Here is a 22,992-nt window from a genome sequence, read left to right on the forward strand (position 1 = left end):
ATTATTGATTAATTTGCCAATACGAGTACCAGCATTCCTTAATAGGAACTTTTCAGCAAAGCTGCAGATGGGGTCTTTAGCACAGATATTTTGGTCTATAGGATCTAAATGAACATAAAAAATGAAGATCAGTACACAAAACTGTAAACTTTGTCCATAGCAATATGGTTGTTTAGGAATTAGGCTAAAACATTTACATTCACAGGATATGCCATTATTTACAATTTCAGAGCAATCTGTATTCTGACAGCAGAAGTCTAAACTGTCTGTTCTCGCTGGTTAGCTACTAAAAGGGCCTGAGGATTGCACTGACTTTCAATGGCAATGAAGTCACATCTGTTTCAGCAGGGGGGTGAAATTGCAGTACAGTGGAAGAATTTTAAAATTTTGCTGTAAAATAGTCTTACAACTGGAAAGACTTGCACCCTGCCTTTTGTCACTCTGACCAGTTCACTGACACGTCAGAGGTTTCATACCAAAGGCTGTATTTATGTGGGAATGTGATTGGCACGAGATGTCCAGTAGCCCACAAATATAACCATGAAAGGTCAGTATTTGCCTTAGTTATCAAGGCACACCATTTGAGTGACTAAATATGAAAATATTCTTGGTTTCTGGAGTAAGTGAAAATTGAAGATTGAATGCCTTTAAAAAGAGGAAGATTGTTTATATTAACAGGTTTTTTTTGGGGGGGGGGGGGGGGAGTTAAGAAAAGAGCTATCAACGAGCCATCAAGAGCAATCTGCTACAGCATTATCAGGCATATAGTAAAATAGATTGGTTTAAGGAAACAGTTTTCTTCTAAATCAAAAAATACTACCTTTCAGTTAAGTCAGTTGATTTCTTGTGCATGGACGTCAGTCTGCCTTTTGCGAATATTCTGACAGCATTCCAAAAGGAAGACACATTAAAACATGGTTTCAGCTTACCGGATTGGTCTTTTCCTATTTAAAGTTACTAGTAAAACTTTGGACATCAAAGTTTGGGCGCTAAGGGCCAAGTTTTGAGGTAAGGTTACTATCTATTGCAGTGCTGTCTTCTAGATGCAAAGTTAATTCCCACAGAAAACACCTTCGCTCGAAAATGCAAGGCATCGAAACAAGCATTTGTTAAGGAGTTAAAATTTTCAAACAGTAAGTTTTAATTGCCTATGTTAGACAAATAAGCGCTGATATATAAACATGGTCACATTAAGGTAGTTCTGTAGTCCAACATACTAGAAACTGAGGCCCAGTCATACTTTTAGTGATACAGAAGAGCAAGATTTGGGTTCTAGAAATTTTTCATAAAGATTAAGATATGTAAAATGGTTTAGGAGACAATGGTAAAGACAAGACAAATTTGCACATCACAATAAAAACTAATAAGATCAATTTATTATGTATACTATACAACGTGTATGTTTGTAAGAAGCAATTGACATTTTGTCACCTTAACTTCTTGAGTGGGTATAAAGAATATGTCCAACAAAACAGCACTCCTGGGGCCTTTGCACAAACACGGTCCTACAGTACCATGAACAATGAGGGAAGCCTTCAGTGCTATAGGTTTGGGGACATATCTTCTAAGCTGTTAATTAATCCACTTGCAACTATTTTGAATAAGATGTTGGTGCTACTTGCTAATGTATAATAAACCTACATGAGTACTACTAGCTAATCACTGCCTATCCTTAAAGGCAAGATAGGAAAGGGACTACCAGGCTACAGGGCAGATAGATCTCTGAAAAAGGTTATTTACCAAATGGCAAAACTCATATTATACATTATGTACACTAGTTTGGATAGCTTAGTTATCTTGCTAGAGTAAGATGAAGGTAGATGTAGATTAGCAGTCAAGTTTGATCTACTGTGAAGCGATTATTGGGCTTCATCATTAATGTATATAATCAAACTAGCTGTGCCTGCTGCTGAGGTTTATCAGAAGAGGTTAAGGCTCACAATCAGTCATTCCCTGGTTAGTAAAACAGTACTTCAAATATATATTTCTCATGGATCATCTATAATGGCATTTGTTACAACTTTAAGAACTGCAAGCCACGGAATGGACAAGGAGCATTTGGTGTCTAATCAATGGTACAAAATAGTGAATTATAGCTGACTGAATGGAATGTTAAATTTAAGCCATTTTTACCTCCCTAAACGTCAAGACAACTCACCCGGTGAGTTACTGTGTTGCGTCACCGACAATGCACATTGAGTCACTTTCAATTGTTAGAATCTTGTTTCAGACCAAATCTTAAATCCTATCAGTAGGTCTAATTTTTCATTTGCTTTCAGTCATACATACAAAAATAAGGAAGGATTTTCACATTAGGACAGACATCTATAAAAAGAGGTTTACATCTATATATTTAGATATTTCCTTGCTATTGTGGTATGCACTTATGATTTGATAAGACCGTTCTCCTTTCCCAGATTAACTTTTTACTTATGGAAACAGGGTATCAATTTTACTGTTTATTTAGTCTGTTCCCATGAAAAATATTCACAAATTTGTTATAATCTTAATGGAAGATAAGGAAAAAGTGGACTGTAATTAGCATATCCTTAATGAATTAGTAGCAAAAAGACCTATAAAAAAAGACACGTAAGAAGGAACAGATTTCTTTGTGATTTGGAAATTCTCTGGGATGAGTGTCCTCCTTTGACCATAATGGGGGAGGGTCAAATAAACTGACAAGATTATGCAAATTAAACCTGCACCGATACCCTTATATCATCTAAACCTACCTTACGCATAATTAACATATCTACCGCTACATCTTTTATGAGAAGAGACCAGAATTTTCAAAATGGGTGAAGTCAATGAGAGCTGCAGGTGCTCGGTGCCTATGGAAACGATCATAGTGCATGGTCAAATAGGTCTGAGTTAAGCTTAACTAAGTTTTTCCTTGTTTGTTTTCTGACCTTTTAGTCTGTCTTTGGGATGGGGCATTGAAAAGAAGAAAGATTAGTCTAATTTTTCTTCAGTGGTCATTTCCCCCACAAGCTTTTTTTTTTTTTTGGATGATTACAATACAGAAGATTTTTTAAATGCATATTGTAATTAGAATATTCTTTTATGAATGCTTGTGATGGGGCTGGGTTTACACAAAGGAATTGTGCTGCAGTTTTCCTTTAAGAAGTGAATGACAAAAGCAAGCTATCCAAGACTCTTGTCTTCTTAGAGAGGTGATTTTTTGGGAGGGGAAGGAAGGAACAATTCTGAACTCCTCCTTTCAAAAGAGGAACTTATAGCCTTGTTGTTAATTGGTTTTTAGGAAGCATTATAGAGCAAGCACTACATTAACTAATACCTGATCCAGCTAAAAGAGCAAGTTCTGATTCATATTGTGCCCAGGCTCAGTTAGCTTCCCGATATCATGTAATTACATTTATATTTTGGTAGCTTCCAAGTCTTACCTGCTGTATCTAGCAATTTAGGTCCCCACATGACCTGCATTGTCTACATAGAAAGTGAAATTTATCCTTATTTACCGAAATGACAAACTACAATATTATCTATCAATAGACACATCTTGTATTAATCAATAGATCACAGTGCATAATACAAGTTCCTATTCTTGGTGTTGATCAAAACCAGTTAGGGTTTGTTGTGCAACACAAAGAACTAAGATGTCCCATCAATAAGTCTATATATTATATCATCACCTTAAGAGTTCAGCAAAACAAGATTTCAAATCCTTTCAATTAAAAATGTTAAATATTCCAAATGCATTAATGCCGGTCTAATTTCTTAGTAACCCTAGTAGTTTTGAATGCTGTCATCAGGGGAACCCCTCAAGAACAGTACAGGTTTTCATACATTTATTTCCTCTATATTCCAAATATCCCACAAAGCATTTCAACTTTAAAGGCTATAGATTTAAAAGATACTGAACAGAATGGACACCTGCCTTTGAATGCCCATAGGTACATAATTCAGATTACCATATATGAACATTGGAGGTTGTTACACACACAAAAAATACAGCTGCAAAAGCATAAGGTTAAGACCAACTCAATCAAGTGTCTATATTAAGTGTTTCATGAATCCTGGGTATACAAGTTTGTTACGTTCAGCAGCAAGATTCTGAGCAAAGAATTTCAGGCTGTGACTTTCAAAGGTACAGAATCACTTGTGCTTCTAACTGGCACATTCTGCTTTTTAAAATGTAAAATTAATAGACAATTGCAAAAGGTTGTGCAAAACTATTGTATTTACAAAAATGGCACAAGAGTGAATTCAACAGTCTATGCACATGCACACTTCATTCACATCTTCAACAAAAGTGTGTTCTACACTACAGAACTGAAAAGAATACCAGCTTCAACAGGCAGTTGTAAATAAGCACTAGGTTCACAAGAGTTACATGAGAATGGGCAAATATTGCCCAAGTAAAAGTCTATTGTTAAAGCTGAAACAGGTTTAAGGCCATTCAAGTTCAAGAGCAGATACACATATTCATTCAGAGCCCCGGTATTGTTTTTAGACATGCTTTACCTTCTAGCAACTTGTGGTCTAAACCTCTATTTTAGAGAACAAAACAGAAATCAAACACAGAAGAAAAAGCAACACAACAGGTAGTTATTTTAAATACAAACATACTATGTTGCAATTAAGGTGAAATAAGGAAAGCAGAAACATTAAAAATTGTAAAACTTGCTATGTCACTTGCTGAAACCAGTCCTACACTAGGAAATAGGCAATATGTACATTTTCAAGTAAATTACTTTACATTGCTCTAACCAAACCTGTCCTTTTTATCAGTGCATTGTTCTCAACTAGTCCAAGTACTACACATTTTACTCTCAACAGTACTCCCTTACAATAGCAGCACACGCTACCACTACCTGCAAAGCTGTCAGTCTCAATGACTTAGTGTAAGGGGGAGGGGGAAGAAAAAAAAAAAGTGAGGAATAACTATTCAGGAGAAAATGGGAATGAGAAGATTCATGCAGTTCAGCCATTCTAGTCAGCCAGCCAGCTTGCTAGCAACAAGAGATGGTTTCCGCTGAGGAAGGTCCTGTGGAGTGGGAATGTGATCACCAGTCACTTCTGTCTTGTCGGGAGCTGCGGTAGGGAGTTGCTTGTTCTTCATTTTTGCTTTAGCCATGTTGTAATCCCCAGAATCAAAGTATTTTTGCTAGAAGACAAAAATATTTAAGAATTGAAAAGTTTATCCAATACATGAATGAAATTACATCAGTTATTGAACCAAAGCCCATTTCAAACTTCAGAAATAGGTAACTGAGTGGGAAGATTAAAGCAGTGCTCTTAGAAAGGAGAAGAATGAAGAGTTAAAAAACAAAACTATTTTCTACCCCATTTGGGGCACAGTAGCTTTATTAAACACTCCAAAGTAAAACAGTATGTTGAGAACATTAAGACGGCAGAGTTAAGTATGGCAGGTGAAGAAACGCTGATGTTAAGATTGCACATGTAACCATAGGTCTGTCCTGTTGCACACTTTGCTACTGACCATAGTTTTCAAAAGAACAGGCGGCTTCATTCACTCTCAAGGACTTCAACCCAGGGCCTGAAAAGCATGGTGCGCTAAGTGAACTCCATAACTCAGAATCATGTGCCTTGACAACCAAACTATCTTAGAAAGTCCAAAGAATAGAGAGTCTACTCCAGGAATCCCAGAGCTGTGTTCCCCTTTAAAAAAAAAAAAAAAAGCGCACCCAGCATATTTAACTAGACTTCACATTATACAGCTAAATTAGTTACGGACACATACACAGAAAATCCTTCCTGAGCTGCATGTACCATGGTTAAAGTTAAGATTCTGTCACGGTTATTTTTAGTAGAAGTCACAGATAGATACACGGGCAACAAACAAAAATTCATGGGAGCCGGTGACTTGTCTGTGATTTTACTAAAAATAACCAGGGGACAGAGCTAGGTAGGAGGGAGGAATGACAGCTGGAGTTCCATGGGGGGGACTGACAGGCTGAGCCCCACCCCCATGGGGAGGAGGGGAAAGGGGGGGGACACAGTCCTGCCTCCAGCGGCTGCAGCCACAGGGGAGGCATGAAGCCCTGGCTCTGGAGGCGGGCTGCAGCTGGGGGGGCAGGGGCACACAGTCCCCGCTCTAACCCCAGCCACAGACACACAGCCCCGGCACAGCCATGGAGGGACAGGGGGAGGAGAGAGAGACAGCTCTGGGAAGCCGCGGGGCAGGAGCACATGGCCCTGGCTCCAGCCCCAGCTGCAAGGCAGGGGAGCCCATGGGCTGGGTTCCAGCCCCAGCTGCAGGGCAGGGGAGCACAATCCCACCTCCAGCCCCGGCTTCAGCCACTGACAGCTGAAGTGGAAGAAGTCACAGAGGTCTCGTAACAATCACAGAATCCGTGAGTGCCATGATTAAATCGTGGCCTTATTTATAGTCTTAGGAAAAACAAAAAACAAAACAAAAAAGCTATTGAGTGTGTGTCTGTGCGTGTATTATATATATAGGACACTGAGTCACCCCCACACCAGAATATCCCATGGTCAGGGCACTCACCTGAGAAGTAAGAGACCCAAGTTCAAATCCCTTCTCCATGTCAGGCAGCGGAGGAAATTGAGCCCAGGTCTCCCACATGCCCTAACCAAAAGGTGATAACAAGGATGCTGCCTCTTGCTACTGCATTTCTTACACACACAAAAAACCCACCACACACAGCAGCTTCAGTATCTAACTCGAGGATGGCTGCACATCCCAAGTGGAGCTGGCTGCCCCCCTCCAGCCCAGACTTGCGCACCTAACCCTCGTTGAGGAATGGAACTTAGGCATTGGCATTTCCTATTGGCCGGTTTAGGCAGCTCCCCACTCAGTGTGGTGATTTGCGCTAGTCCCATTCTTAGACACCTAACTCTCCCCATCCATTGTAGGGAGTCCAAGCATCTAACTCAGGGTTGTAAATGCCACTAGGGCACCTAAATCCCTTTGTAAATCTAGCCCTAAGTGTCTTTGTGATCCCCCCCATAATACTAGTTTTCGCTCTTACATTTCTGTAACAGAAAAGGACAGTGTAGAGTTTACTAGGTTTATGGAAGGGGCGGTGTTCTTTGTTTTTGGCCAAACGAAAGTGGTGTCAGAGAGGAAGCAAAATGGACATAGAAGAAAACTGCCTCCTGAAGACTTTTGGCAGACTGTAGAAACAATTGCTTCAAAACTGATCCACTGTGCCACATGAACAGAAGTCATAATATGCAATGCCATATTTTAGCCCTCTGTATCAATGGGCTAACAAGGACTATGGAAATGTAAACATGTGCCCCATCCTCCAAAATCTAATTACTAACAAAAATTTGCTTTATTTCCAAAGACAATTCAATTTAAGTGTCTTTCCACGCTGCATATTAAAAGAACGAGTGAACAAAGAAGTGATTATAAAGTGAAACCCGCTATACACAGAACACTAATGCAGAGAATATTGAAAAAAAAGCCAGTAAAATAAAACAGTAAATAAAACAAATCTGACAATTAAAATTCAGAAGTGTGATTTAAGTTGTTAGTGTCCCTTTAAAAGTGAGACATGTAGATGGTTCAAGTCTACCAGAAGTGTCAATACATTACAAGACTGTTCTTCCCAAATATTCATTGGCTGTATAAGGATGGTCTTTGTTTTACTTATAAAACAGACAGCTGGGAGTGGAGAGAATCTGCAATGTCAACCCCTTTTCTCAGTCCGGTTACATTTTGAAGACTCTGCAAAGAAAAAGCTAGAGATTTACAACTTTGATATTTAAACCACAATTTGAGACCTAATTTTATAGTGGCTGGAGCAAGCAAACCAAATTTTACTGCTACCCACTAGGTCTCAGCTAATGGTGTTTAGTAAACTAAACTTTTCATCTTTTTCTGGCTTTATTTTTTGATGCAAAGTGTCAAGACATAATTCAGGAACCTGCTGTCCCATTCACGGCATATATTGTAAAGGAGATTCTCTACTTCAGCCCCAGATTTGCGAGTTTTGAGGCTTATGTGACTATTTTTAGGTTATACAAGGAGGCCAAAAATCAGACTTAAAATTAAGCTTCTTGTAATGGAGAAAGTATTCCTCTATAATCCATATCACCTCTGGAACGGATTACCCTATTTATAGGTTTATAAATTCAAGTCAGTTGGAAGTTAAATACTGTAGAACATGTAACTCACTAGTTAAGTGTTTAATACAGAGAACACATTACACCCATTCTCAGTGTTCTGTATTAACTACTAATTCATTTCTAGGAGAAGTTTAAGGTACTGTTTTCAACTGTGAAGCCCTGAACGGCTTGAGCCCTGACTGCCTCTCCATTAAGTCTGATAGCAGCTGCAATATACAGTGCCTGAGCTAACAGCCCCTGAATTAACTGGGAAGGGCTGGTGACAGGGGGCTCTGGAATTTGCATCCCGACCTTGGATTGCCAATGCATTACAGTCACCAAATCTGTGTTTTCCCCGAGTCTTAGGCCAGGTCTACACTTTGAAGTTAACTGGAAAACCCTCCTAGTGCAGCCTTTTTGCCAGTCCAACATATACCAGTTCCCTAAGTGAAATAAACTATAACCAGCAAAAGCATATCGACCATAACTTCCTTCATACTGCAACATTATATTTAACCGCAGTGATTAGTTCAAGAGATACATGAGCACATATTTAGATATTCTGTTTAAAAACAAATGTTTTCTCTGAGTGTAATAATTGAATGAACATGTTAATTGTACTCTAACAATCATACAAAAACCCCAACAATTCAGATTCTGTGAGGATAATCCAGGAACACACCTCTGTGCACTTACCTTACATCTATGGATTGCACAGATGAACTATAATAATGTGGTTAACCGTTCCCAATTCAGCCTCATTTATACTGGCTTCATCTACTGGGCAAGATCCTGACCCTACTCTGGCTGATCTGTGCTGCTCCAACAGCAAAGCACCAAAAAGCGATCTTAACTGCTACCTGAGAATTCCACTCATGTGGCAAAGGACTCAGGGTACAGGAAAAAAGGACATTCAGGAAGTAGCTGTCACAGAGTCACCAGGGCGATGCTCTGGAACTACTCCAGACGAAGCCAGCCAGGACTCTGGGGGGAGCATGTGTCCTCTCTCTGAGCATACGGTCTCCAGGGCAAGAAGCTTACACAGCTTAAACCTTCCTGGGTCTGACCTCAGAGCATTCAGCATCCCCTTCCACACTGTGCACTTCCTGCAGTGAGTCCGCCCGGGCAGGCCTCCTGGGGAAGCCAGAGGGCCCTGCACCCTAACTACGCAGTCAAACGTGACTCTCCGCCAGCCGGTAAAACAGAAGGTTTATTAGTCGACAGGAACACAGCATAGGACAGAACTTGTTAGCACAGAAATCAGTGACTTTCAGCCAAGTCCATCTTGTGGGGGAAGGGAGCCCAGACCCAGGGCTCTGGCCCTCCCCCTGTGGCCCAAGCCAGCGGAGACTGACTCGTTTCCAGCTGCCTGACCCCTGCCCTGCCCGTTGCTCCTCCTCCAGCCTTTGTCTCGCTTCCCAGGCCAAGAGTCATCTGGTCGCATCCCCCTCCTGGGTCTCAGGTTCCGAAGGGGCGGTCATGGCATCCGTGCAGGCAGCTAGAGCAGCCCCCACAAAAGTCACACACTCTTATTCCCACCACCTAGACATTGGTGCAATATACAGGGAAACTGAGGCACACACAGCATTCATGCAAATCAATAAGACTCTCACAGGCTCACAAACAACATAACAAGGGAAAATCCCCACTACGTCACAGCTGCTACCTCCCACCAATTTTGGGGGGCCATTAACTGCCAACAAAACTTTGCATTGGCTGATAGGTGGGGGATTAAAGATGGCTTGAAGTCACTTTCATATGCCCCTCCCAGTTGAGCTGCACAATAAACAGTAAAAGCTAGGATGCTAGAGATCTAAAGGTGTATGTACTTGCAGGGGTTGCAGAAGGTTGCACAACACCTGGCATACCATGACTGCTCATCTAATCACAGAGGACACTTTACATAGTGCCTTTCACACAAACATACTGAACAGTTTACAGATGGGTAAATGAAAGCACAAAATAGATGAGACACTTGCCCGTGTAAAAAAACAAAAACAAATCACTGGCTGAGTTTGGAACAGAACAAAAGTGCTGACTCATTCCATACTACTCTATCCATTAGAGCACTTCTCTACAGGCTGGGGTATACACTTATGACTACAATACCTGTGATGTCCACAGTACATTGGCCCAAATTTCAATGAACCATTATGGTCTTCATGTAGTTAGTCAGAATTTGGGTGAATATATTTTAAGAGCAGCCACTAATTTTGGCAATCCTAAAACAGGAAGGATGGAATAAGAGCAGTGCAAAGCACCTGTAGCAGGGACTGGGTTCTGACCCTAAATGTTTACCGCAATGGAATGACGGTTGATTTTATGAAGTTGCCTAACGGTACTAAGGGGCCACCTTTTGAATTTAGTCTTCTCAAAAAGTCTGAATGAGCCATCGAAGCTGTATTCAGTTACAGTGCCAGACTGTTAGTGTTTGTTTTGTGGGCATGATCTTTGAACAAACATTTCCCATGGCTTTTACTGCTTGTGACATTATCTGATTAAAACAGGACCAGTGGTTTTCAAACTTTTCCTGGCAACCCAGTTGAAGAAAAATTGTTGATGACTGCGACCCAACGGAGCTGGGGATGAACAGTTTGGGGTGTGGGAGGGGTTCAAGGCTGGGGCAGAGGGTTGGGGTGCGGGGGGTGAGGGCTGTGGGGTGGGGCCTTGTGCGGGAAGGGGCTCTGGGCTGGGGGTGCAGGCTCTGGGCTGGGGGCTCTGGGTTTGGGGGGCTCAGGGCTGTGGCAGGGGGGTGGGGTGCGGGAGGGGATCAGGGCTCTGGGCTGGGGTCTGGGATGAGGGGTTTGGGGTGCGGGGTTACCTCCAGCAGCTCCCGGTCAGCGGCACAGCCGGGGTGCAGAGGTAGGCTTCCTGCTTGTCCTGGCACCGTGGACCGCGCTGCATCCTGGAATCTGCCAGCAGCAGGTCCAGCTCCTAGGTGGAGACATGCAAGCAGCTCTTGCCTGCAGGCACCATCCTGGCCAACGGTAGTGCGGAGCCGGTGCCCCGTGACCCCTGCATCTAAGAGCCAGACCTACTGCTGGCCGCTTCTGGGGCACAGCGCGGTGTCGGAAAAGGTAGGGACTAGCCTGCCTTAGCCGGGCAGCACTGCCGATAGGACTTCTAAAGGCCCGGTCGGTGGTGCTGACCAGAGCTGCTGCGACCCAGTCCCTTCCATTCTGTGACCCAGTTCTGGATCACAACCCAGTTTGAAAACCACTGATATAATCATTATTGAAGCCACTGTTATACATTTGCAACAAATCTTGTACAAAAGTTGTCAAGTGAGGCGTCTATGAAAAGGTTATGAGTTGCTGGTTATGCTTATGCATGTATCATTTTTCTATTTGAAGTTATGAGTATTGGCTCTATACCTGTATTTCAAACGTTTGCTCCTGGGGTAATTAACAAGGGAGTTAGCCAACACATCTTGGAGGGACTGTTCAAATTGAGTGGCCCATCAAAAGGACACTTAACTTACAATGGACCATGGGAGATGCCCATCTACACTGAGTGGACTGTCCTGTAAACATGCTGTCCGGAGTATAGGTAATGGCTTCCTGCAGTGACAGAGTGAAACTGGGCAGGGACATGTGACTTGCCCATGTGACTCCAAACTCCCATCTTTTACCTGTAATTTTCCACTAGCTGTGCTGAGGTGGGTTTTTTTTTTTTTTTTTTTTTTTTGAAACAATGGGTTTCCCTCCATATGGCAGAGGATATAAAAGGCCCTGAAAACCCCTCCATTTTGCCTCTATCATGCTCCAGCCTCTTTCCTGCCCAAGCCTCTGGACTATGAACTTATCCTAATTGGAGCATTCTAACCAATGGACTGAGGACCTTACCATGATTTGGAAGCAGCCAGAGACTTGACTTAAGCCAGCAGTTTATTCCATCACTGCTACAAGCCTGAACCAAGAACTTTGCAATTACTGTATGTATTTGATTCCTTTAACCAATTTTAACTCTCACCTTTCTTTCTTTTTCTATAAATAAACCTTTAGATACTAAAGGATTGGCATCAGCATGATTTTTGGGTAAGATCTGAGTTATATTTTGACCTGGGTATGTGGCTGGTCCTTTGGGATCAGAAGAACCTTTTATTTGATGAGACTGGTTGTAAAGAACCACTCATCTCTAAATCCAGTGTTTTTGGTGGTAATACAAGGACTAGGATGCCCAAGGAAACTGCTTTTATGACTTCTTGTTAGCCAGTGTGGTGAAACAGAAGTTTACTTTTGTTGCTGGTCTGGTATATGGGAGATTAGCCACCAATCTTAGGGTGTACCTGCCCTATTTTCTCAGCAGTTCGTCCTAAATTTGGCATCCTCATTTGTGACCGACTTAGGCACGGTTACACTGCTATAGTGTAAAAAGTTACTGACTTCAAAAAATAACATTAAAAGATTTTGAACACTGCATGGCTTTAGTCTAGGGTAAGAGTACAGAGCATTACTCTCTGGCTCAACAAAAAACCTTTGCAGCATGTATGCGTTATCTGCATAAGTATGGTGGGGCGGGGGGAGTCACAGCAATAACCATTCTACATTTACTTTTCCATGCTATGTGCTTGTATCAATCAATTTATAAAACAGAACTCACTCCTTTCTGAAGCCTCTTCCTCAAGAAATCTGAACCCCCAGGCTTTTGGCCTAGATGAGGATATCTTGCTTTCAATTTTGCTTCTTCAACTTTTTCTGGACTGATCACCTTATCTTCCATTTCCTGAAACATATGCAATTAAAAAAATTATTTCTATAAATACCTATGTCAGAACTCCCCCACTAAGTAATTCAATAGCACACTGATCCATGTTAGCCATCTGATGCCACAAACTATTAGAGGGGATTTGACTAGACACTGTTCAGCATTTTTCCAAGAGCGTGATCGCAGCAACGATAGTGTCCCCCTTCCATCATTAAATATACAATATAAATTAAATACATCTCGCAGGACTCCAATTTTACAAATAGCTGATAACACTGTATCAGCCAATATATTCAATTTCATAGAGCAAGCTTAATTTCTCAATCCAAAATTGGTGGTACAAAAACTTTTGAAGTCTATATAAGTGCCAGTGGGACTTTTTCCACGTATCCCTGCTGCATCCTACTTAACGCTGCACAAGAAAAGATCTGTGTAGATGTTAGTTTGTGATGAGACTCCTCTTTCATGACTGTACTATAGCTATGGAGTATTAGCATCACCCCACACTGCATACAAATATCAGAATAGTACAGCTCTGAAACCTTAACCTGCCATTGTAGATACTAGCCTTTTATGGAACTCTAATGAATCTATAAGTAGTTTGATATACATTCTAACAGATTTCAACAGGCTGATACAGTACAAGTTTAAGATTGAGTAATGTCCATCGCACCGATGGAACAGACTGATGCATACCACAGCTCAAATGATTCAACATTTTAAAGATCTCTACTCTACAGACAAGAATTTATGGCCTCTTGTTTTTCAACATCACCCTCTACTTTGGTTATTTGCTCGTACTGTATGTGTATATGAAAGAGCACGTGCATATCTTCCATAAGCAGGAAAACATTACCAGACCATTTTCAGAAACAAGTATTTTCTTCTATTCAATACTGTTATGTTGATATTACTTTCCAATGCAGAGGCCAAGCTTAGACTACTTCTGCTACTCAACCATGGCAAGTTTTTGGGGAGGCCCTTTTGATTTAGGCTGGTTGCTGCTGCTTTTAATCTGTAAGGCTGGCTAAATGCTCCTCTTGTGAAAATGAAGACACGGCAAGACTTTTGGACAAGTAAAGGGAGGAGAACTCTCATTGAGATTGTCACCCAACTGCATCCAGCTCATCTTTGAATGTTACCATAATTAACGCCTCTCCCTGGTATCATCCTTCCCCTTGTTACCTCTTTGGAAAGCCTGAGGATTTATCACATGAAATATTTTTCTGTCCAGACAACTCAACAGTGGAGAATTGTGAGACACTCCCAACTTAAATATACTGGAGAACTAGATTACACAATTACATTCAATTCAGTTTGTTAAGATTGTGCAAAAAGACTGAACTTCCTCACATACTGATGGACTCCGAATTTGCAGGATCTTGTGAGAAAGGACTTTGGAATCTTCACAGAAAATTCAATGACAGCATAGGCACACCATGCAGGAGCACTTGAACCAGTCTATTTCAATACATTAATGAACAAGAAAGCAGCCAGTTGGTAAATAGATATGAAAGACCTATCAAGTCTATCTAACCCACCTCTCTGCCAAGGCAATGTTGTACCCTCCAGTACATTTTTTTGTTTTGTCTAGTTTTAACAGTCCCACAAAGTTGCATTTAACAGTAAATGGTATCTCATTTAGAGGTTGTACTAATTAAGATATCTTTTCACATACAAAGATTACTTCCAATAACAGTACTGTGACGCTGACAGATCAGCTCAGGCCAGAGAAGGATTTAAATGTAGTAGTATATATTCAAGGAAATTCACTTGTGAGTTAACAGAGATCAAAGGAGATGTTAATTGTATTGTTTTCGCCTATCTATATCCTGTTGCTTACTATTACATTACATTTACATTATACATGCCTGGTCATTAAATAACCCTAGATCAAATTATGTGTTAATGAAGTATATTCAGGTGTTAGAACTTCATGAAAACTAATGGAATGTTATTTGTATTGTTTTCATTTATCTATTCCTATTATAATGTAATAGCAGGCATTCACATTATGCATATCCTACTCCTGGGGGAATTCTGCACCACTGCGCACTGCAAAATTTTGCAGAAATTAATGTGTGCGCAGAATTTCCTTTCCCCCCCCACAGAAATGGGCTGTAGTGCTGCTGGCCACCACTAGGGACCACTTGACTTGGCAGAGCCCACTTCACACATAGAAGAGACAGCTACGGCTGGACCTACAGGGTTCCCAGCAGCTGCAGTTCCCAGCATGCCCAGAGGGAAGGAGGTCGTGGTGCACAGGAAACTCCCCACAAGCCTGGGACTGAGCATCAGGCTGTTTCTCCCTCTGGATCCCTGGGCTCTGAGGGGTTTGGGGTGGGTGTCTGGGCTGGAGGGAGCCCGCAGCTGAGATCTGTGTGTGTGGGTAAGGGGGGCCCTGCAGCTGGGCTCTGGGGGAGTGGGTGGGTGTCTGAGCAAGGGGGGGGGGCTCTCCGGCTGGGCTCTAGGGGACGTGTGAAGGGGTTGCGGGTATCTGGGCCAAGAGGGCCCCACAGCTGGTCTCTGGGGGTAGGGGTTGTGGCTGTCTGGCCTCCCAGCTGGGCTCGGCAGGGGGTGGGGGGGAGGAGGGAGAGAAACAGGAACTGGTTGTCACGGGGTTTTCTTAACTCTCTACTCCTGGGGAAATTCTTTGTGTGTCTGTATTGTCACAGACATACTTGCTGAAAGGTATTTTGAAATAAATTACGAAAATAATTGAAACGGATATGATTATGTAGTATTATTTTTGACAAATAAAAAAAAATTTTTTTTTTTTTGGCACAGAATTCTCCCAAGAGTAATATTCCTGTAAGTGGAAATGCTAATTCAAAGCAATTGGCCATTATGTGAGTAAAAACAATTATCAAATTGTTGTACGGAGAAGAAGCTATAAGTACTGATTCAAAGGAAGATCCTCAATCTCTGGACTGTTTAGATTCTAACAGGGTAGAACAACTGAACAAAAAGATGGAGATCCCTAGAGTTATTCTGGGTAGCCCTGAAAAGACTTTGGGGCACTGGCAGATTACTACATCTCTGCTATCATTTTGGATTTACAAACTTTGACTCACAGGTTAATGTATTTTACCTGCTTTAACCTCTCAAAAACTCATTTCTTTTTCCTTAGCTAATAAACCTTTAGTTAGTTTATTAGAGAACTGGCTGACAGTATTGTCTTTGGTGTGAGATCCAGAGTACGAACTGATCTGGGGGCAAGCGACTCGTCGTTTGGGACTGGGTGGTGTGATTTTTGGTTTGTGAAACCATTATCTCAAAGTTCAGTTTGTCTGGGTGGCAAGATGGGCTGGAGAGGCTAAGGGGACGCCCTGGTAATACTGATATAGTGATTCAGGAGTTCACATTTGTTACTGGCTTGGTAAAATCTAATTATAGAATATACCAGGTTGGAGTGCCTGCGCTGTTTTCTGACAGTCCGACCTAAGACTGGAACTAACAGTTGTGAGCCACTCCAGACAGCATGACAAGTGCCTTCTATCAGAGAGAGAGTGTGAGTGGACAGACAGAAGTGAGATACCCAACTGAACACAATACCATCACTGTATACAAAACCATGCGTTTTCCCAGGAAGTCTTCCATGCAAGTTCTGACAGCTAATAGCTTGTGAGTCCTGGTTATTGTAGCTATAGATTGTTGATGTTTGGTAAATGTGCCCCCTCACACAGCACCTTTACTCAACTTAGAGCCAGAAAAGACAGAACATTTAAGACAAATATGACATTTAAGACAATATGCACACAAATATCTCCATACAGTGGCATTAATAAATGAGGCCCAACATCCAACATCTTACATAAATACACTGTCTTGCTGTCTCTTAAAGGAAATTCAGCTTGTGTTAGTTTACATGTTGACAAGCTAGCATATTACTATGAAGTCAAAAATCCTATAGAATTTGCATTTATGCTATTGTAGCAAAACTAATTAACTGTATTAATACCTGAACAGGAGGCAGAATGTGGTTGTCTATTACTGATTAGAACAGTGGAAACCCATAAATCAATGGCATTAGTGAATTCTAGAAAAGGATACATTCTCTAGACACGTTACAAAAAGCAAAATCCAGACAGATCTTTGACAACTTATTTGGGGGAAGGCCATGTACAACTGACACATTTCTATACTAGGCAGCCGTAAGGAAGCATGCAAACCCTCTAAAGGAATTAATTCTACAACTCTTCATTATGTAGGATAAACCAGGATGGCTGACATGCAATGCATTGTGAGGGCTTGTCTACACTTACCCAGGGAATCGATGAGTGATGCACCGGTGGTCGATTTAGCAGGTCTAGTGAAGTCCTGCTAAATCAACCACAGATCGCTCTCCCGTCGACTCCTGTACTCCACCAGATTGAGAAGAGTAAAGGGAGTTGACAAGAGAGCATCTCCTGTCAACATCGCGTATTGAGGACCCAGCGGTAAGTAGATCTAAGCTACGCAATTTGAGTTACATGAATAGCATAACTCAAGTCGACGTAGCTTAGATAGACTTTTCTCTATAGTGTAGACACGGCCTCAGACAATGAAAATTTGGAGCACAGATGAGAATGCATAGGGAGAACGTCCCCTACCAGGCCAAAAAAAAAAAAAATCTAAATATGTAGCTGTACAGTTTCTTCTAATAAATTATATGACTCAAAGAACTGACTATCAGTTCTTCTCAAACTATAGTCTGCTCAATGGGAATACCAGAAAAAACATCAAGGAGAGTGCTCCAAAGGGAGATTTTACAAAAATAAGGCTCTGAAGATCAATAAATTGAATCCAAGATAAACTGCTGTGGCAAAAGCAGATATTCAAACAGGAGTAAACTACAGCTTCTCAGGAGAGGCTTCTTGGACATATGAAGCTCTGAGGCTAGACAAAATGAACTGACAAAGCCCATTATCATTCTTTGGCACATGACAGGTATTTTGTGATAGGGAACTCCCCTTCCCTCCCCCCGCAAATTTTACACCAAATACAAGAAACTGGTCTGGCTGTATCTGAAGTTTCAATTTATTTTCAGCCCTTATTTAACATTTTTTATTCCTCTATTCTAACAAGCATACAGTAAAGGTTTCTAAAACCTAACTCTTTCAACTAGAAAAAACTTCTGATGATTTAACAACCCCTGCCCAGTCCAGATTCATTATCAGGCTATATCTAAATACAAGAGTTATTTGAAAGTCAGATTTTCACAGAAGACAATGTTGCAAAATAAAAAGTTTATAATCTAAAGAGTTGTCCGAGTTTCAGTTCTAAGTGGTTACTGAATCAGGATTTATTTCTGTGCTTCCAGAGCTTTGTAGGATTTTTTTCTCTGGGTGCATAACTTTAGTAAGTGATACAGAGATACAGTACTAGTTCTAGACTGGATTATCAAAATGTTATTGTATTAGAACAGTGACATTTTCCCAGGCAAAACGTTGCTAAATCTTTCAAGCAATATTTCTCATTTCCTGTTACAAAAGACAGCATTTGATTTGCCCTGTGGAAATACTGGTTGTGACTGTGCAAACTGCTTTCCTGTCTTGTCACAGGGTTCCTGCGTTTGTTCTTGGCACATAAAACCAGTGAGAGACTGAACATCAAAGATGTGACAATACACACAGATTTTAAAGCAAGTAACCCTGAAAAAGTTGTTAATTTACCATTAGTTGACAATGGGAAGAGGACAGGGCAAGATGTTCCCACCTTCCAAATGAAACAACTTGAGGATGCACCAATTAAACTACCAGTCAATAAAATCTAGTATGCAGTTTATTAAATGTTTTTAATTCCATGAATACAACTTTGTAACAATTACATACAACATCCTAACAGGATGCAAATAAAATTCGAGTTCAATTTTTATAATTCAAAGTTCGTTCTTTTAAATTTCTTTGACTTGGACTGTTAAACAGACCCAATCTAGTTTCAAATCAATTTCATAGTGGAACTACAGCACCAGAACAGTGATCCAGTGTTTGGTTTAAAAAAAAAAAAATTCCATTAAGTATTTAAACTTTGAAGACTTCATATTGATATTTGGTTAATATCATAAAGTTTTCAGCCTGTATCAATTGCTTGAACTAGAACTCTAAAAAAGAAATAATATAAGCTATATCATTGCATAATTTAGTATTAAGAATACTCACATATACAGAGCTATTCTGATAGCGATGCATAGTCCGAAATATGTGTTTTACTACATTTTGGATAGCAACACTGTCCCGTCAATAGTTTTTCCACAAACATTTTCCAACCTTAATAACATTAAGCTATTGAACACAGAAAATTGTACTTGTTTTAGGAAGTTTGAACTAGTAAGGTCTTCATTAAGACATTTCAATCAGCCAACATTAGCCCCAAACCATTTCTACCTGTACAGCTAGTTCAGGTCAGACAAGAAAATAGGTGGATGACGGCACAGCTTTAGGCCATGTCTACACTCGAGAGCTTACAATGGCAAAGCTGTACCCATGCAGCTGTGGCCACTGAAAGGTCTTCCATGTAGCTGCTCTATGCCAATGAGAGAGAGCTTTCCCATTGGCATAATTAAACCACCCCCAATGAGCAGTAGTAGCTATGCTGGTGGGAGAACGTTCCCTGCTGACATAGGGATGTCCACACTGACACGTCTGTCAGTGTAACTAATGTTGCTCAGGGGTGTGCTTTTTTCACACCCCTAAGCGAAGTAAGTTATACCAACAAAAGTGCTAATGTAGACATATATTTGCTCTCTTAAAGGTTATCACCTAAATTTAGACTGTTTGAGGTAAAAAGTTACAGCACTTCAGCACAACAGAAGTGATTTCATAACTTAAGTCCAATTAGGAAGACAAAAAAAAAAAAAAAAAAACCAGGTAATGTTTGCAACACAAGACCATATATCAGTAATACAAGCCTAAAAATAAGAGAGACCTTTTTGTAGTCCAAATCAAGGGGGAAAAAAAAAAAGCGAAGACAGCATAAAGCTAGGGAAGCTAGATTCCAGTTTTCAAACTCCAAGATGCTATAAGTAACAGAAGTAATGTTTTAAAGTTGGCCAATGATTTCTTTTAAAATGGCCATTTTCAATGATGACAGGTCATAAGTATGGTACAGCAGTTTTGTTTTTGATGTTGGTAAAATACCAAAAATTGGGATGCTGGTAAAATGGTGGATAGTTTCCTACACCAAGGCTGCACATGAAGACCTTGGACCCCTAGAACATAGACGACTACAGAGACTAGTTGGGGGAAGAGAGAAAGGCCCTGGAAGTAATGAGGAGAGGGAAAGTGATCATTCCCTGCAGCCCAAGGCATATTACTAGTTTATTGGTCAGAAGAATTAAAGTCCTCCTTGTGAAACAATGTGCAAGGGTCAAAATCTTAGCGTTTTTCACCTCTCAGCCATGTTTAAGCTATGGAGCCGGGGGCCTGCAACCACCCTGCCCCGCTTACAGTCACGCATCCCAACTGCCCGTAGCCAGCAACACCCCCCGGGACACAGAGCTCAGCACGGGTACAAGCTCCCTGATCCTGCAATGGGCCGCAGCTTTTCAATGCAGGAGCCGGGGCAGGGGGCCGCGCGCCACTCCACCCTTCCTGCGGGGAAGCAGCCACCGAGCTGCGAGCTCGCGTACACCCGCTCCCGGGGCGCCTCCCCAGCCAGGCTCGGCGGTGGCAATGCGCCACACTGAGACAATCCCCGTCCCGCAAGGAACCCGGCCTGCTGCGCGGCAGCGGCCAGCGCGCTTAGGGGGCTCCCCTCAGTCCCTGGCCAGGAGCAAAGCGGGGCCTCCGCGCGGGCAGAGCCGAAGGGCAGCTCAGGCCCGGGGCACCGCGCCCCGATAGAATCAGCGGCCCCCGCAGGCCGGGAAAGGGGAGCGTCAGCCGCCACAGACGAAGCACGCTGCTGAGCCAGCCGAGACGCAGCTGACCCGGCGCCGGGCCCCGAGGGCGGCCGGAACCGACACAGCTCCGGAGAGAGTGGCCGCCCTCCCCCACGTGCCCTGAGGAGGCACGACCCGGCCGCCCACCTTCTGCTCCTCTGCCGAGGCGGGCTCCGGGCTCTCGGCGGACATAGCACCCCCAGCAGCAGCTGCTAGAGAAGGCGACGGCAGGAAGTGGGAAAGCACAGCCGCCTCCGTCCTTCGCTACCACCACCGGACCGCGCACCGATCGCCTCCCGCACAAGATGGCCGCCACGCTTACGACGGCGAGCCGGCGGGATCAGACTTCCTCCGCTCTCACTCTCCCCAGCAACTCAGCCAACCCGCTGCTCAATCCCGCGGCAACAGAGAGCGAATAAGCAGAAAAGAACTTTCCAACTTCCGCATCTCTCTACCTCGACTTCCGCCTTTTAACGTCATATCCGTCCCCCTCTGCAGATGTATAGTGGGAGTTGTAGTATAGTGTTTTGTCTTGGCCTAGTCTAATCTTTAGGGTGGCTACTACTCCCTGATTATTCCATTTCAAGAGGAGAGAGCAAGGTGGACCTATATTAAAACGGCATACTAGCTAGGGTGATCATATTTCCCAAAGGGAAAATGGGACACTGCATGGGGCTGGCCCAAGCCACTTGCTAAGGTTGCCAGGCATCTGGGTTTCGACTGGAACGCCCGGTTGAAAAGGGACCTTGGTGGCTCCGGTCGGCACTACTGACCCGGCTGTTAAAAGTCCGGTCGGTAGCGCAGTGGGGGCCTGGAACTAAAGGCCTCTAGGCACATGGGCATCCAGGGAAGCTCGGAATGCCAGTTCTGCAGCTCCCATTGGTCAGGAACCCTACTGCGTGCCCAAGCCCTACCCCCTCACCCCCTCCACCGCACATGGGGCTAACCCAAGTTGCTGGCCCGAGCCCTGCCGCCCTCACACACAGGGCTTTCATTGAAGCTCTGCCTGGTCCCCTGTGGGGCTGGTATTGCCCCTCATCTGAGCCCTGCCTCTCCCACTCCCCCACCAACGTGGCTGGTATTGCTGTTCCCCGAGCCCTGCCTGTCCCCCACTTTTGCCAAAAAAGTCAGGACAGCCAGGACAGGTTAAAAATGGGAGTGTTTTGGCCAAAATGTGATGTATGTTCACCCTAGGGTTACCATATGTCCTTTTTTTCCCGGACATGTCCGGCTTTTCGGCACTCAAACCCCCGTCCGGGAGGAATTGCCAAAAAGCCGAACGTGTCCGGGAAAATGCCGGCCAGGCACTTCCCCTCCCATGGCAGCTCTGCTCCTCCCCTGACTCTTCAGCTCTGTTTAAGAGCCGAGCTGCCCGAGCGCTATGGGCTTCAGGCAGCCCCCTTGCCTCCGGACCCCAGCCGCCGGCCGGGCACTTCCCCTCCCGGGCTCCGGCAGCGCAGGGTCCGGAGGCATGGGGGCTACCCGAAGCCGGTAGCGCTACTGGCTTCACGGTTTGCCGGGCAGCCTCCAGACCCTGTGCCCCCGGCTGGGCGCTTCCCCTCCCGGGCTCCAGCTGCGCTGGGGAAGCGCCAGCCAGGGGCACAGGGTCTGGGGGCTGCCCGGCAAACCGTGAAGCCGGTAGCGCTCGGGCAACCCTTTCCGCGTGGCTGGGGTGGGAGGGAGGAGGGCGGAGTTAGGGCAGGGAAGGGGCGGAGTTGGGGCAGGTCTGGGAGTGGGAAATGGGCGGGGCCAGGACCCCATGGAAGGTCCTCTTTTTTTATTTGTTAAGTATGGTAACCCTAGTTCACCCTAATCCTAGCACTTTGCCTGCAGTGACAACAGCTCTCAGCATGAGAGGAGGCCTCTGCTCAGGTTAATTGGTGTGGTTCAATTTCTACAGGTCACACCCTTGTTCTAAAAATGAGGATGGACTACCAGAGAGAGACCACCACAGTAAATGCTGCTGTTACACTGATTATATTGTAAACACATATACTTTCCACAGACCATGGCCGATTATTGGTGTATTTGAATTTCTGCTAACAGATGTGCTAGTTAAGTATCAGGGGGTAGCCGTGTTAGTCTGTATCTACAAAAACAACAAGGAGTCTGGTGGCAACTTAAAGACTAACAGATTTATTTGGGCATAAGCTTTCGTGGGATGCATCTGAAGAAGTGAGGTTTTTACCCACAAAAGCTTATGCCCAAATAAATCTGTAAGTCTTTAAGGTGCCACCAGATGTGCTAGTTATCAGGATAGAGCACATGGAGTGAGCTAAGATGTTTGTGTGATATGGCACAGAGAGCATTGCATACATCTTGAGAGTGGGAGAAAACTGAGGCTGAAAGCACTTTTATTAAAATAG

The 22,992-nt window shown here is 43.2% G+C and overlaps 1 protein-coding gene across 1 annotated transcript; it reads right to left on the minus strand.

Moving 5' to 3' along the window:
* Positions 1-1,117: 1,117 nt before the first annotated feature.
* ARPP19 (cAMP regulated phosphoprotein 19) lies at positions 1,118-21,040 on the minus strand. Its single transcript, XM_054041047.1, has 3 exons — positions 20,774-21,040; positions 12,664-12,786; positions 1,118-5,128 (listed from the first exon to the last, which is right to left on the minus strand). The coding sequence occupies exons 1-3, from the start codon at positions 20,816-20,818 to the stop codon at positions 4,958-4,960; spliced, it is 339 nt and encodes a 112-aa protein (XP_053897022.1). The 5' UTR covers positions 20,819-21,040; the 3' UTR covers positions 1,118-4,957.
* Positions 21,041-22,992: the final 1,952 nt, after the last annotated feature.

Source organism: Malaclemys terrapin, chromosome 10 (assembly GCF_027887155.1).
Source record: "Malaclemys terrapin pileata isolate rMalTer1 chromosome 10, rMalTer1.hap1, whole genome shotgun sequence".
Classification (NCBI taxonomy): domain Eukaryota; kingdom Metazoa; phylum Chordata; order Testudines; family Emydidae; genus Malaclemys; species Malaclemys terrapin.

Coding starts and splice junctions, on each gene's coding strand:
- ARPP19 (XM_054041047.1), bottom strand. CDS start 20,818: ATGTCCGCCGAGAGCCCGGAGCCCGCCTCGGCAGAGGAGCAGAAG. Junction 12,787..20,773: donor CCTCGGCAGAGGAGCAGAAG/GTGGGCGGCCGG, acceptor CATATGTTTCAG/GAAATGGAAGATAAGGTGAT. Junction 5,129..12,663: donor GGAAGAGGCTTCAGAAAGGA/GTGAGTTCTGTT, acceptor TTTGTCTTCTAG/CAAAAATACTTTGATTCTGG.